The sequence below is a fragment of the Typopeltis vanoorti genome, chromosome 1, assembly GCF_054136105.1.
Source record: "Typopeltis vanoorti isolate ZY-2024b chromosome 1, IOZ_Tvanoo_1.0, whole genome shotgun sequence".
In the NCBI taxonomy this organism is placed as follows: Eukaryota; Metazoa; Arthropoda; class Arachnida; order Uropygi; family Thelyphonidae; genus Typopeltis; species Typopeltis vanoorti.
In genome coordinates this window covers 145,292,878-145,308,890 of record NC_143549.1, presented here as the reverse complement: position 1 = coordinate 145,308,890, position 16,013 = coordinate 145,292,878, and the positions used below count along the sequence as shown (strand labels likewise).

Here is a 16,013-nt window from a genome sequence, read left to right as displayed (position 1 = left end):
CACGCCCCTTATTTAACCTTCTCACCCTTGGAATACATTTAGACATTGCATCCAGTAGATAGTATTTGAAAATTCCCCAAGCTGCATTGATCTCTTTTCCAGCTAACTCCTCATTCCATGCTACACCTGCAAGCTGTCTCCTGAGCTCTTCATAATCACACCCCTTGTAGTTCCACATATACCCTTTTTTCACAGGGGTCCTCACACTGCTGGCAACCACCTAGGTAATCACCAACTATTGCCAATAGTAAAAATGTTAAACTAACTTGACATAATAAAAATTCATTTAATTATACTTGACAAAAAATATATTCTTGTTGAGTATAATTTACTTTCTAACCAAGTATATAAACTTGGTACGAAACAATTCATTTACTTATACATCTATAATTATAAACAATTTTAAAAAAGAAGCATTACCTGGAGAGGTGAATGAACTGCTTGAAATGGTAAATAAAGAAAGAGTGGAACTTCAGGATTTGCTTGACCAATGTATCTGCTGACAGCTCTTTGATATATATGCTAAAATAAAATTTTAAAAAATCATTATAAGAAAACAAAACAAAAAAAATTGAGCTTTTAAACTGTTTACCAGTTGCAGTTATATGATTAAGCAGTATTGTTGTTCTATGCATTTCCATTATTTTCAATTTCTTCAAAAATTTAAAATAAGATTCATATTTTTATGTCAAGCTGAGGTAAGTAACCAAAAGGCTGTTTTATTTTTATAAAGCATTTTTATTTTCATCTTTTATTTATTTCCTTCATTTAAATCCCACAAATGAGAAGATGCAGGATCCTAATGACATACTTTTTGAAGAGATTGAGATTGTAGGTTTTGGTAAGGGCTGTTGTAAAAATTACAGTTTAAGACTGTTGCAGTGAAAGAGGAAGAACAGATATGATAAAATATAAAAGGATATTGGCAGCAGCTTGTATTTTAACAAATTAGTGGAAAGTAAAGGGATGCCAGTTTAACATGTTTGCTGCCAACTACGAGTATACTCGTAGTTGGTAAACCAGCTACGAGTATACTCGTATGACGCTTACCACCGGCAACGAGATTACTGTACTGACCTTGATGAAGTGAAAATGCTTGGCTTGTGGAGCTAGCATCAAAACTGTGTATTCTCATAGATAGTATATGTTCTGGACAAGTCAACTATGAGTATACTCATATGACGCTTACTGCTGGCAACAAGATTACCGTACTGACCTTGAAGAAGTGAAATTGCTTGGCGTACGGGAACAGACTATGCCGAAGTAGTGTGGCCGCAAACGTGTTAATTGTGCAGTGCCAATGGAAGTACCTATAGAAGCATAAAGTCTGAAATGGAATATCTGTGAGACAGTAGCTGCAATGAGTCAATGAAAGAGGAATCAATGATCATATCTATCATCTCTACACAGCATCAAGAATTTTTAGAGCGATCCTTGGGGCACTCAAAAAAAAGAAGAACAGTATTGTAAGGTTGAGTAGATTTCAGATTTGTATAGGGCTAACAAATGGGTGAGTGAAAAGTAACAATGTTGGTGAAAAAGGATGCCTCTCATTAATCACTGTGCATCATGATGGATAGTTTCCTTCTCTTCTACACCAAATGAAGAGTTCTCAGCTGTATCACCTACTTTCTTTCTTCTATCATAAATAACCTAATTTCAGTGACCAACAATCCTCTCAATATACTTCAGAAGGGAGTATACTTTTGTTGACAATAGTATACTCCCTTCTGAAGAAGCAATTAACGTGATGTGTTTATACCAGGAAAGACAAGACATAAATATCAGTCTTAGAAAAGAGTGAGAGAGAGAGATATCTGATCCAGTCTAGTGATTATGTAGGAGCAAGGGTAAAGGAAGGTGAATCAAGATCTCTTTGCATGAAAAAAGCAGGACTGTACTTTGGGTGGTCTTGCGGGTCATTAGGTAAGTAACAGAACTTCTGGTTGGATTGGTGGGGAAGTCCAAAGCCATCCACAACAATGCACAGTGCCTCACCATGAAGAAAACTGGCTATCAAATTACAGAAAGTAGAAGAAAGACCAAAGGAGGGAAATTTATTCAGCAGGCTTCAATATCAGACAAAACTTAATCAAATGCTCTGGAAATGTCAAGAACAGCAACACAGATTTCTCCAAGCCTTTCGACTGCACATGTTCAGAAGTGAGCAATGCAGGCTAAGAGATCTGAGTGAATCTGGAGTGATGGAATCCATAATGGTGGTCTGATTAACTGGAGGGTCTCCAAGTAGTGACGAAATTGACTTTTAATGATTTTTTTAACATACTTTTTTCAGAGGACTGAGGTAAGGACTATAGCTGAATAGTTTGATGACAGACTTTTATTTCTCTTTTTTTAGAATGGACTAAACACAGGCTTAATTCCATGTATCAAGATATATGCCAGCTGAATATAAAAGTGTACAGACAATACAGGATGGGTTAGTCATGATTGCTAACTCAAAAGTGCAACTTTTGAGTTACCAATCAGAATTAATCAGAGTATAACTATAGCAATATCACCAGTACTAAAGGCCTTTTCAGTATCTACGTTATTTGAGATTTTTCTAATATTATTATTATTATTATTATCTGAGACCTCTGGGGAGTCAAGGAATCATTGAGGGAGGCTATTAATCATCCAAACCAGCTATCATACCTTCCCTTAAATTCATTTACACTAGATGCACTCACTACCCCTAAGGGCAAATTATTCCACTCGCACACTCACTGCTCTCTGTGAGAAAAACCTACCTCTTACCCCTTTCTTGACTGTGAACAACCTTAACTTCCATGGATGCCCCCATGTTCTCTCACATATAAAACAAATTTTAACAGTTGAAATTCTATAACATCCATTCAAAAGCTTACAGACCTCTATCGTATCCTATCCCTTTTTCTCCTGTTAACCGGAGTCTGCAATCCACATACTCACAATCTGTTCTCATAATCTAAATCCCATAATCTGGATATAATCTTTGTAACTCTTCTTTTCACCCTTTCCACAGCTTCTTTATCCCATTGGAACCTGGGAGACCAAATCAGCGCACAATAATCCAGGTGTGGTCTTATCAAAGTCTTATAAAGAGACAAAATTGCTTCTTATCCTGACATGTCAAGGTTCACTTCAACATAGCAATTATCCTCTGAGTTGAATTTGCAACTTTTGCTATGTGACCTTTGAACTTTAAATTCTTATCCACCAATACACCAAGATCCCTTGCCCTTGCCTCTTCAGCTTCTTCTTGTAGCATAACCCTGCCAATATAATATGCTGCTGGAACTCTAATCATGCCAAAGTGCATAACTTTACACTTACTAACATTAAATTGACAGCCATTTTTGTTTGCCCAGATTTCCAGTCTATTCAAATCATTTTGTAATTGCTGAATAGCAGTAGCATCCCTGATTGCCCTGCCTATCTTTGCATGATCGGCAAACAATTGCACATCTGATGATAGACCCTGCTTGATATCATTAATGTATAGATTGAACAATAAGGGCCCAAGGACTGAACCCTGAAGTACACCACTGGTTACCTTAAACCTGGCAGATTCACACCCACTGTATATCACTTTTTGATATGTCTGTCAACCATCCCCTGATCCAAGTGAATATATTATATTCCAATCCCATATTCTCCAGTTGATACAACAGCCTTTTGTGTGGTATCCTATCAAATGCCTTATAATCCAACATTATCATAGTGTATCCATTGTTATTCTGGTTAGTAGCAGAAACAATGTGCATTAGAATATTGTTATAGCAAATATTTCTGCATCTCTTCCAACTTTGTCAGTAGGATTGTAAAGCAGTTAGTAGGGTCGTGCACACTTCCTGAAGTTGAGGTCAACTTCAGGAAGACTGTGAACTTCACCTTCAGTCAATTTCACCTTCCAGACTGTGATAGTCATGCTTCAGTGACTGAAAATCAAAGAGGTTAGAATGGTTTTCAAAATTTGGAGAGAAATAAGATGGGAAATGAATGTAACTGAACAGGGAAAGGAAACCTTAAGCTAGAGAAGCTCAAAAAATAGGACTCTCGATTCTTTGGCATTTAACATACAAACTTTTGCTTGTATGTTAAATCACATAGATGAGCAGAGCCAAGACAAGCCAATGAGTAATGAGATTTGACTATCTGACTACTAAGCTACTAATTGTACTTAGTAGTCAGATAGTCTTTTTGGACTACAGTGCCATGCTTTATGGGAACAGCTGCTACCCAGACTGGTTCAACCTTTACTGAGGTGTTGTGCTTAGGTAAACATGTTTTCCCCAGAGTAGCATGTTTTTTCATGGTAGTAGATATTTATAGTAACTTCAAAATGTACTGTTATGAAGCAATGTAATATTCCATGACATAACATAACTGAAAGCAAGAATTCAAGTTCCTATAAAGCATAATATGGATTATTTCTATTATAACTGATAAATCATTATGCTTATCAGCAAAAGGCTAAAATAGAAACAGAGTGTTTGCAAAGTAATGGAAAGTTTTACCCATTAAAATAGAAATAAATTAAATTTATTTATTGAAATTTATTCATCATAAGAGCCTATGTAGCTCAGTTGGTAAGGACAAAGCCCTTTGGTCAGAAAGACCTGGGTTCGATTCCCATCTATGACACGAAGAACCTTTATCTGGTCTCTTTCGACTAAAGGTGAGTTAGCCAATTGTACAGAGGTAGAGCACCTGGAAACTCAGGTTTTTTGTCCCTCATTTGGGCCTCATGAACCCACACAGATTTACAACCATGAATACTTACGACAATATGTGGAAGAGACAGGGTCCCCACCACGTTGTTATGCCCATAGTCAACCATGAGTCACATTATGGTAGCCAACCTTCTGGAGAGCAGATGACAAACAAATGGTAATTCAGCATAACTACATTCTAATTATTAATTACACTATAATGCAATTGTTTTAATCAAAGAAATTCATTAGTTATCCTAAAGAGTTGACAGCAACACACAACAATTACCGTACTGTACATCCCTTCATACTGTGGTGCAGAACTGGTATTTTGATGAAAGTCTAAAATGTCTTTCCAAACTTGGATGGATCCTACAAAATAAAGCAGGTGCAAGAAATGTAAAACAAAAATACTACAAATATCTGAATATTATGCAAGTGCTAAGTATACAGATATAGTAATTTCAAACTAATGTTAAAGAAGTTTTAGATTAAAATTGGTGACTTTATATGTGCCCATGCGTGTGTGATGTGTGTGTGTGTGTGGTATGTGTGCAGGCATGCATGCATGCATGTGGTTATATTATTATTAAGAGAGATCTCCAGGGAGTCAGAGACTCATTGAGGGAGGCCACATACTACACACACCAGCTATCACACTTATTCTTAAATTCATTCACACTGCTTGCACTCACAACATCCAAAGGCAATCCATTCCAATCACGCACCACCCTCTGACCCTCTGAAAGAAAAATCTAGCTCTCGCACCCTTCATTCTCAGCTTCCAAGGATGCCCTCTCGTTCTTTTCCCTCCATAAACTGAAAAATTCCATCAATTGAAATCTTGTATGATCCTTTGAGAAGTTTGTAAGTCTCAATCATATCACACCTCTTTCTCCAATCTATCAGAATCACAACGGAAACCAGGAGACCAGACCTGCGCACAACAGTCCAAGTGAGGTCTTATCAAGGCCTTGTAAGACAAAATAACATCCTTATCTTTACATGTGAGTGTTCATTTCAGCATTGCAATTATCTTTTGAGTTGTATTTGCAATCTTTGCCACATGACCCCTAAACTTCAAATTCCTATCTATTAACACTCCAAGATCTCTAGCCTCATCAATTTCTTCTAGCTTTTGAACTGACACCCATTTTCCCATGCCCACAATTTGAGCCTATTCAAATCATTCAGCAAGTACTGCATATCAGCAGCATTCCTGATTACCCTACCTATCTTTGCATCATCAGCAAATAGCTGTACTTCGCTTGTTAAATCCTTCACAATATCATTAATATACAGATTGAATAACAGTGGACCAAGCACTGAATCTTGTGGTACACCACTTGTTACCTTAAACCTTGCAGGCTCAGATCCCCGAATACCACTTTTTGATATCAGTTAATCAGCCATCCTCCTATCCATGCTAATATTGAATAACCCAAACCCATTTTCTTCAATTTATGCAACAGTCTACCATGATGTATTCTGCAAAAGCCTCAGCAAAATCCAAAAGTATGATCCATTCCCCTTGTCTAGTTCAATGGTAACATTGTTATAGAATGTGAGCAAGTTGCTAAGACATGTCCTTTCCTTAGTAAACCCATGTTGTTCACTGCAAAGTGGAGATTCACTGTCAACCCATTTCTGAATGCAGGCCCTAACCAATTTTTCCAAAATCTTCACCACCACTCCTGAGATACTAATTGGTCGATGGTTGAATACATCGGTCTTTGCATCATCCTTGTGCAATGGAATTACCTTACATTCTTTCCATTCCTGTGGAATATTCCCTGTTCTGAGACTCATATTAAACAACCTGGTCAAAGGAATGGCCAGTTCAGCTGAACACTCTTTTAGCACACGTGCTGATATTCCATCAGCTCCTATTGGTGAATTCTTATTAAATTTGTGCAACAGCTCTAAAACCTCAGCCTCACGCACCTGTGTTTCTTCATCTAGAGAAGAGGTAACAGTGAGCTCGATGTTGCATTCACCAGGTTGATAGCTTTTAACAAAACGGGCACTTATTAACGAAACAACCTCTTCTGCATCTGTAACCCTCACACCATCTGGATTTAAAAGAGTTATCCTTTCGTATTCATTCTTTCTTTTACTTGCAGCATATCGATGGAATTTGTGGACTGTTTTTAGCATGCAGAGGCAGTTCCTTTTCATACTCGGATTTTGCTTTACATACACCAGTTGTGACTATTCTAGCCTGCTGCTCATAATGTTCATAATGGACATCTTCCTTATGCAAACAGTATTCCTTCCACATCGTCCTTTTCTTACGAATTTCTTGCTTAATAAGATTACACATCCATTTGACTCCTCCTCTATTTATTCTTCAAACTCTTGGAACACATTCTGATATCGCATCATTTAAGTATTGTTTAAATCAGGCATGGGCAACCTTTCCTAGTTCGGGGGCCAAATTACCATTCTGTCTGCGAGTCAAGGGCCAGACCAAATTATTAAATAAAATAAATTAATATTAAATGAATTAAAACAAGTTGCTACTTCGTATTTCATTTATGTATAATATAATGCTTTGGTATAAAGCTCTACATAAATTTTATAATATAATGAACGACATAACAATTTAATGTGAAGATTGACCTTGTACTTCAACTACGAGACTATCAATATTGATGTTAATATTACTTAAGGATAATCACATAGAATTTTCGAAGTTTTCATCCATTATTCTACTCCGAATTTTTGATTTATTGTATTTCATCCTCGAAAAAAACTGTTCACACATACATGTGCTGCTGAAAAGACAAATGATTTTTCTTGAAAAGGTGCGTAAATTTGTATATTTTTCTTCCACCAAATAAAATTTATAAAAATCCCTCAAAGTAATGTTTTGCCTGAAGCTCAATAAGTTCCATCTGTAAGTTTTCTGGCACATTATTTACATCAGCATCCATTGGATGAGCAAATATAGTGAATGTGGAGTCTTTGTTTTTGAAGTCAGAAAACCTTGTATTAAACTGCTCTATTAGTGCCTTTAGTTCATCTCCAAAACAATTATAAGGGATATTTTTATGAGTTGCTAGAGTAGGAAAATGATAACAATTTTTAGTTCTTATCTGACTTTCCAATAATGTTAGTTTATTACAAAAAGCTTTGACATGTCCATGTAGTTCATGAACCAATTGTCCTTGTTTTTGCAATTTAAGATTCAGTTCATTTAGGTATCCAGTGACATCTACAAGGAATGATAAATCCACACCCACTCATCATCTTTTACTTGGTTAATTGTGTTTCCTTTTATGTCCATAAAATCTGCAATGTGTTGTCTCAGATCATAAAATCGTTTTAACGTTTTACCTTTACTCAACCACCTCACTTCACAATAATAAGTCACATCTTCATAATCCGAAAATAGGTCAGCCAAATACTCCTTAAATTGGCGGTGATTAAGTGCACGTGACTTAATAAAGTTAATACTGGCTACTACAACTTCCATAACATTTGTGAATTTAATCGATTTTGCACACAGATTTTGTTGGTGGATAATGCAGTGAAAATTTGTTAAATTTTCCAGATGGATCTGTAGTTCTATTGCTCTTTCATGAACTATTCCAATAAATCCCTTCTGTGCACCAACCATTGCAGGGGCTCCATCAGTGCCTGTGCCAGATGGTGAACTCCATTTAGGCCCAAATCTCTCGAAGACTGTGTTGGCTGTTTCAAATATATCTTCACCAGTAGTAGTTCCTTTTAAAGGCCGAAGCGCCTATAATTCTTCTGTGATGATGAAATCTGCATCAACTACTCGAATAAATATTGCTAGTTGTGCTGTATCAGAGGCAACGGTGATGCCTCTGAGCAATTGAAAATGCTTCCAATCTAGCAATCTTCTCTTTTAAACTTTTTTTGATATCATCAGCCACAATTTCTATCGTTTCTGAATGTATGTAGGGGATGTTCAACGTAGAAATGGAATGATCTGGGATGAATGGGAGTAGTTAAGTCTATGGAGACATATAGAATAAGGAACTGTAAAAGCGAGTGCAGAGAAACAGGTGTTGAAAACTCACAGATAAGGGATGGCATATGTAGGATCAGATAAAGACCAAGAAAAACTATGCTTATTTATGAATACCAGGAATATCACAAATAAGGTAGGTGATATTGTTGCAATGACTGAGTTTATTAGCCCAAAAATAGTTGGAATAGTGAAAGCTATGGTTGGACGAGGATGATATCCTGACTGAAAAAGAAATGGAAGGATATAATGATTTTTGTGATTTAAGGAAAGGCAAGAAGGGAGAGAAAGTGCTGTTGATGATAGCTAGAGAATTATGTGCATACAGGGTTAAGATAAAAGGGAGAAATAGTGGAAGTGGTTTTGATGAAGGATGGTATGAGGTATTTTTCATCATCATCAAATTCCTGACATGTACCCTCAAGGGCTGTACAGGATATGATAGTACTACATGAAAAATTTACATCATTATTAACTTCCTATCTACAATTTTCCTCCAAATCAGTCTGTTACTTGTCAAGACTCCAACATTATCAGATCTTATATTTGTATCATCTAAGGCACATTGTACCATATCAATCCACCTATATCTTCTTCTTCCTCTGAATCATTTTCCTGCCAACTTGTTTTGCTAATCTTTCCTTGTGCATTCTGTTTAAGTGACCATACCACCTGAGATTAGCTCTGCCTATGCATTCCTGGATGCTGACAATATCAGGTTCTTTCCTAATATCCTCAATTTTAATATGATATTGCCATTGATGCTATCTGTTCATGCCGCTAATCTTTCTCAGGACTCTCATATCTGCGGTCTCTGGTCAAGTATTTTACTTCTGACCCAGCTCTCAGATCCATAAGTTAAAATTGGTTTGAACACTGTCTTGTATACAGCTAATTTAGTATTCCGACTAATTTCTCTCTTATTCCATATGAATTTATTCAATCGACTTCCTACCACACCAGCTTTGTTGATTCTGTTGTCTATTTCCATATTTAATTTACCATCTTGACTAAAAATCATGCCTAAGTAGCTGAAATGTTTTACTTGTTCCACAGGTTCTCCGTTCACAACGCATATGACATTTTCATCGATTCTGCCTATTTTCATTGTCTTTATCTTTTTATTGCTATCCTTCATACCGTATCTATTACATCAATTATTCAATTTAGTCAGCGATTCTTGCAGACTTGTAGCGGATTTATTTAGAAGTATAACATCATCCACATAAAGCAAAGAGCTGACATTAACATCTCCAATTTTGATATTATGTTTAATACCACTTTCTTTCATAATGTGATCCATATAGTTAATGAATAACACAGGGGATAATGTACACCTCGTCTCAAACCAGATTTAACATTAAACCATCTTCCTGTACTTCCTTCAATTCTAACTGCTGACTTACAATTCAAATACAGACTAAGTATTGCTTGATATAATGCCCAATTGACACCATATAACTGTAGTATATTGAATAGCTTCTCTCTTGGCACCTTGTCATATGCCTTTTCCAGATGGACAAAACTTAAATACAGATCTTTGTTATATTCCCATGCTTTTTCAACTATTTGTCGTAAAGTGAAGATCTGATCCTGACAGCCTCTATTTGGCCTGAATCCAGCTTGTTCTTCACCAAGCTTTTCTTCCACAATTCTTCTCGACCGTTTCTCAAGTATACTTGCATAGATCTTGATAGGACCACTCAGTAGAGAAATACCTCTGTAATTCTCACATTCAGTTCTATTTCCCTTTTTATATATGGGTACTATTAGAGCTCTACTCCAATCATCTCGAATTTGCTCCTCTGTCCAGGCCTTCTGAACTATGCAGTGCAGCCACTGTAAGACTTTTATAGCATCATACTTCAGCATTTCTGGTTGAATATCATCTACTCCTGCTACCTTTCCACATTGCAAGCCTTTAATGGCTTTTTCTACTTCAAGTACGGATATGTATTCCTGACTGTATGCCTGTTGAGTGTTTATTACCACTGTGCTATCACTGCTTGTTTCATTTAGCAATTTTTCGAAGTAATTACTCCATACTTCAAAGATAACTTTTTCTCCCGTTTTCATGTCACCTTTATCATCTCTATCTACTTTTACAGCACTCTTTCCTCCATTTCTAGGCTTCTTCAACAACCTCCAGAATATTTTGCCATCTTTTTGATATTTAATTTCTATGTTCTTGCTAAAGTCCTCCCATGACTTTAGTTTAGCTAGTTTTACAAAGTGTATAGCTTTCTCACATTTATCTCTGTATTCTCTAAGAGCAAAAGCTGATTTATTTGCCAGGAACTTTTGATATGCTTTCCTCTTTTCCTTCACTGCCTCTTTAACTTCCTGTGTCCACCATGGAGGTCTGATTTTTCTATCCTTGTGCACAACCTCACTACATGCCTCTCTGGCTGAATCAATCAAGGTTTTCTTCAAGGCTTGCCACTGAATCTCCAAGGTTTGGTTCCTGTTTTCAAACTCTTTCATTTTTTCTTCAATAACTTTGTGTATTTTAGTCTACAGTTCACATCTGAGAGCTCCTCAACTTTTATTCGCTTTAAAACTTTCTTACATGTCATTCTTTTCAATATGAAATTCTATTTTATCCTGCTCAAGACTAAATAGTGATCACTTCCAATTTCAAATCCTCTGTACACTCTGGTGTCCCGCACCAGTGAGAAAACATCACTATCAACAATGACATGGTTCATGAGACTTTTCTTATTCCATGCCTCTTCTCTCCATGTGAATCTGTGCACATTTTTATTTTGGAACATGGTGTTAGTAATAACCGGTCCATGTCCTGAGCAGAAATCCAACAGGTATTTGCCATTATTATTAGCTTTGCTCTTTTCTCCAAATTTTCCCAAAATATTTTTGTATGTCTGACAATTATTTCCTATTCTGCTATTTAAATCCCCAACAAGGACCAACTTTTCCTTTTTCATTGTGCCAGTTGCTTTCTCTAAAGACTCAAAAAATTCTTCCACTTCTATCTCAGTAGAACCTTGTATGGGACGATAGGCACAAATAAATATCATTGTCCAATTCCCCATTCTGATATTTGCCCACATCACTCTACTTGAGACTGCCTGCCATTCAAGAAGATTAGCCTCGTATTTAGTTGAATACTATGGCTACTCCTTCTTTTCCTTGTCATTGCCTGAATATAACATTTTGTATTTATTACTCAAAAAGATCTCACCAGTTTTTGTCTTTTTTGTTTCAGTCACTCCTATTATGTCGATTTGGTACTTATCTAATTCCTCAGCTAGCTCCATTTCTTTGCCATTCACGCTTCTTATGTTGATAGTACTTATCTTTAACTCTGGTGATGTTGAGTTGGGGTGTATTTTCAGATTTGTTCCAATAGCTGACTTTTCACTGTTCATGGTATATATGAGGTATTTTTGTGAGGTATATTTTGTTGCTATATGTCAGGGAATGTGAAGGTTGGTCACTAAGCAATGTATAAGCAAATTGGCTTAATGGGTAAGAGAAGGTCGTGATCATTATGGGTGATTGAAATTCTGAAATAATGAGTGGAATAAAGACATCACATGCAAGAATAGGAAATACAAATTTCTTGAATTAAAAAATTAAAAATGCCTAGAAATTATGGAAGTTTTATTACTTGGCTATGCTACCAATTATATATTTGGTTTAATCCTTTATCCAAGTGTAAGCATACAAAGTTTGCACCTGAAGTATTTTCAGTAGTGGAGCAACTTGTGGTAAAGGTGGAATAAGTTCTGATCACTTGCCTTAGTATCTCCCATAATGCAAAGCACATCTCCTTGTGGAAATGCATAATGCTATGCATTAAGGGAAGGGCCACTACCCAGACCAGTTTTGACCTTTATTGAAGTCTCATCAGTCTGGGTAGTGGCCCTTCCCCTTAATGCATAGCATTATACATTTCAGCAAGGAGATGTGCTTTGCATTATGGGAGATACTAAGGCAAGTGATCAGAACTTATTCCACCTTTGCTACGAGTTGTCCAGTCCTGAAAATACTTCCGGCGCAAACTTTGTTTGCTTACACTTGGATAAAGGATTAACCCAAATGTATAATTGCCAAGAAATTATATTTTTGTTGAATTCTTTATTTAAGTCTAAGAAAAAAGAAAAAACTTTCTACAGATTTCTTGAGTTCTTGAAGGGCAACTATCTTAGACAATATTTAATAAAGAACACACAATGATTGAAAGTCTTAAATCTGGTCATATCATCAGAGGATGTGAAGGATTGTAAAGGCCCCCCTTCAATACCCCCTTGACAAATGATTGTAAAGGGGCACTGAATCTTCCTCAGTTGACATCAGATGATTACCTGAGTTGTAGCCAGTCATATTAGAACTTCTGTGAGAAAAGGAGATTTGTGGAACTATGAGACTGGTAATTATGAAAAACTTAGAATAGATATAGTATGGACAGAGGAGTTGAGTGAAAAGGAAACAGATGCTGTTTGAGCACTGATCAAGAACCATTTAACAGCAGCAATGACTGAGTATATTCCAGAAGTAAAAAAGAGCTAAATAAGGCAGGGCATGGAAGAATGAAGAGATTAAGCATGCAGTCTGAAAAAGACATTATGGAGTGTAATAAATGAAGTGTAATAATCAGTCATTTGCATGAGGGGTACAAAGGGGAAGGATGACAAAAAAAAAAAAAAAAAACTGTATTAGCAGAAATTTGCAACAGAAATCATCAGTCACGAGACTGATGATTTCTGTTGCAAACAGTTTTTCCATATAATCAATATGTCCTTCCATATGAATTCTGAAATAATCTCTTCAGTATCGATACAAAATTAATAATGGAAAAAACTCACGTACAAAGAAAGATTATTTAATAGTATAATTTTCGCCTCTGTGTCACAGGCATCTTCAGTACATATTAAGTGCAAATTAGACAATAATGCCACCTAAGTAGCTGGTGTAAGATAACTAAAACTAAATTTCCTAAAAAATAAAAAAATAAATAAAAAATCAATAAAATCAAAAGTTAGGAAAGATTAGCTGATTTGTAAAGTATTATCTGCCATAAAGGGGATAGACGTAAGCTGTCAGATCTGTTTAAGTTAGGAGAATGAAGTAGAGTTTCACATGTTTCTTTATAAAGGTGTTCCATGAGGAACTGACTTTTGTGAAGAACTCTTATCTTTCATCAGTGAACTCTATGTCTAGTGAAGATGGCATGTTCTGCAAGTCCAGACTTTTCAGGTTTAAAATATTCAATATAAGATTGGTGTTCTTCTAGCCGAATAGAGGCAGATCTTCCCGTTTGTCCGAAATAAGATAATCCACAAGAGCACGGAATCTGGCAGACAACTGGATGATTAAGATGTGGAAGCTTGTCCTTAGGAGAAGTGAGAAAGGTGGAGATTTTTCTAAACGGTCGAAAGGCAACAAAAATATTCAGTGGTTTTAAAACTTTTGCTATACGTTCACTGATGCCTTGTACATAAGGGATAGGAATGCGCATTATTTCTTCTGTGTTTGAAGAGGAAGACATATTAAAACTACTCAAAGTTCTTTTAATGAAGCAATTCTTATAACCATTAGATAGAAAGGAAGAAGTTATATATTGTAGTTCTTTCTGTAAAAGATCGTCTGAAGAACAAAAGGAGTGGGCCCAATGAACCAGTGTTTTAATAGTTCCTGCCTTTTGACTGGGATGGTGATGAGATTCCACATGTATATAATGACCTGTATGAGTCTTCTTTCTATAAACTGAGAAATGTAGGTTACCATCTGGTTGGCGAAGAATTAGAAGATCTAAAAAGGCTAGCTGCTTATTTGATTCTACTTCTAGGGTAAACTTGATCCTAGGATGAAATGCGTTTAACTTAGTGAGAAATTGTTGAAGTTCATCCGAAGAGCCATTCCATACAGCAAAAATGTCATCGACATATCTGAACCAATGAGTAGGTCTGGGAGAAATGTTGTCAAAGATATGTTGTTCAAAATGTTCCATAAAGAAATTGGAGATAGCAGGAGAAAGAGGATTGTCCATTGCTGTTCCTTCAATTTGTTGATACAACTTATTTTTAAAGGAAAAGTAACCAGAATGTATTACAAAATCAAATACGTTTACAATGTCTGAAGGAAATTCCTGTTGTAGTAATTTGTATGAGTTTTTTCTGTTATTAATTTTGTATTGATATGTCTACTGACAGTATACCTATTTTAAAACTTAATCTCTTCAGTAGTTATTTTTAAAAAATAATGGATAATTATATAATCGTATGCAACAATAAATCCTTGCTTTCAGAGAACCAATAGTAGCATGCATCTTCAGCACTTAAATGTAACTCATTAAAAATGTCAATATGAACAAATAAATTAAAAAAGATTCATAATCTTTGAACTAAGTACAAGACAACAATGGTTTACGATGTGCCACTGATGATTATGATAACAGACTTATCATAACAGAGCACCAAGCTAGGATTTCAAGCTTCTGTTAACTGCAGTATTCTACACTCATTGCTGCTTGTGTACTGTGAGAAGCTGTGGTCTGAAGATTCTGATTAAAAAAAAAACTCAACAAAATATTAGACAATTAATAAATAATGTATTTATTATTTAATGTTCAGGTACTGTGTTTATTCTATTAGAGAATGATAACTTACAACACCTGAGTTTATCCAACTTATTTTGTAGAATCATACTGAGAAAGTTAAGTTTTACAGTACAGCCTCTGCTTGAGAAAAATATCAACTTTTCTTATTTTAGACTAAAAATAAATGATTTGCAGAAATTTAAAGGAAAGCTTTTTTTTTTCTTTCTCATCTCACAATATTTTGACACTTCTAATTCAACAAAATACTTTCTTTCATTTTGGGAGTGTATTTTAAACAATATACTTTGAAACACTTGCTTAAAATTCTTATTAATTAATGATAAGTATGAAATTAAATATTAAATGAATTTTCAGTTATATTAATTTTTACTTCATACTTACTCTCTACAATATGAGTATAATAATCCATTTCTGCATAGTATGATCCTAAGAATGAGTCAAAACCACGATAAGTAGGTGTGTATGATAAATTACAGTAACCAAGATGCCATCTGTATGAAATGAGATGAAAGAGAAATGAGAAAATTAGTATAACAGAAAAAAAAAAAAAAAGTGCATACGAATCAAAACATGTATACAGTGCATATAATTAAATATTAAATTAAATACTATTTGCATCCTATTCATTTATATATTTACCCCCCCCCCCCACACACACACACTCATTCACTCTCTCTCTCAAGTATTAAAACATTCAAATAACTAAACTTCCATTTACGAAGGAGGAGGGTCT

The 16,013-nt window shown here is 35.5% G+C and overlaps 1 protein-coding gene across 3 annotated transcripts in view; it reads right to left on the bottom strand.

Moving 5' to 3' along the window:
- Positions 1–16,013, bottom strand: part of LOC150110511 (arylsulfatase B-like) — a 318,735-nt gene that overhangs the window by 70,247 nt on the left and 232,475 nt on the right. For all 3 annotated transcript variants that reach the window (XM_090394336.1, XM_090394327.1, XM_090394344.1), the window contains 3 exons: positions 15,662–15,771; positions 4,987–5,069; positions 421–522 (listed from right to left, as the gene is read on the bottom strand). In XM_090394336.1, the coding sequence (XP_090250462.1) occupies positions 421–522; positions 4,987–5,069; positions 15,662–15,771 (295 nt within the window). The remainder of the gene's footprint in view (positions 1–420; positions 523–4,986; positions 5,070–15,661; positions 15,772–16,013) is intronic.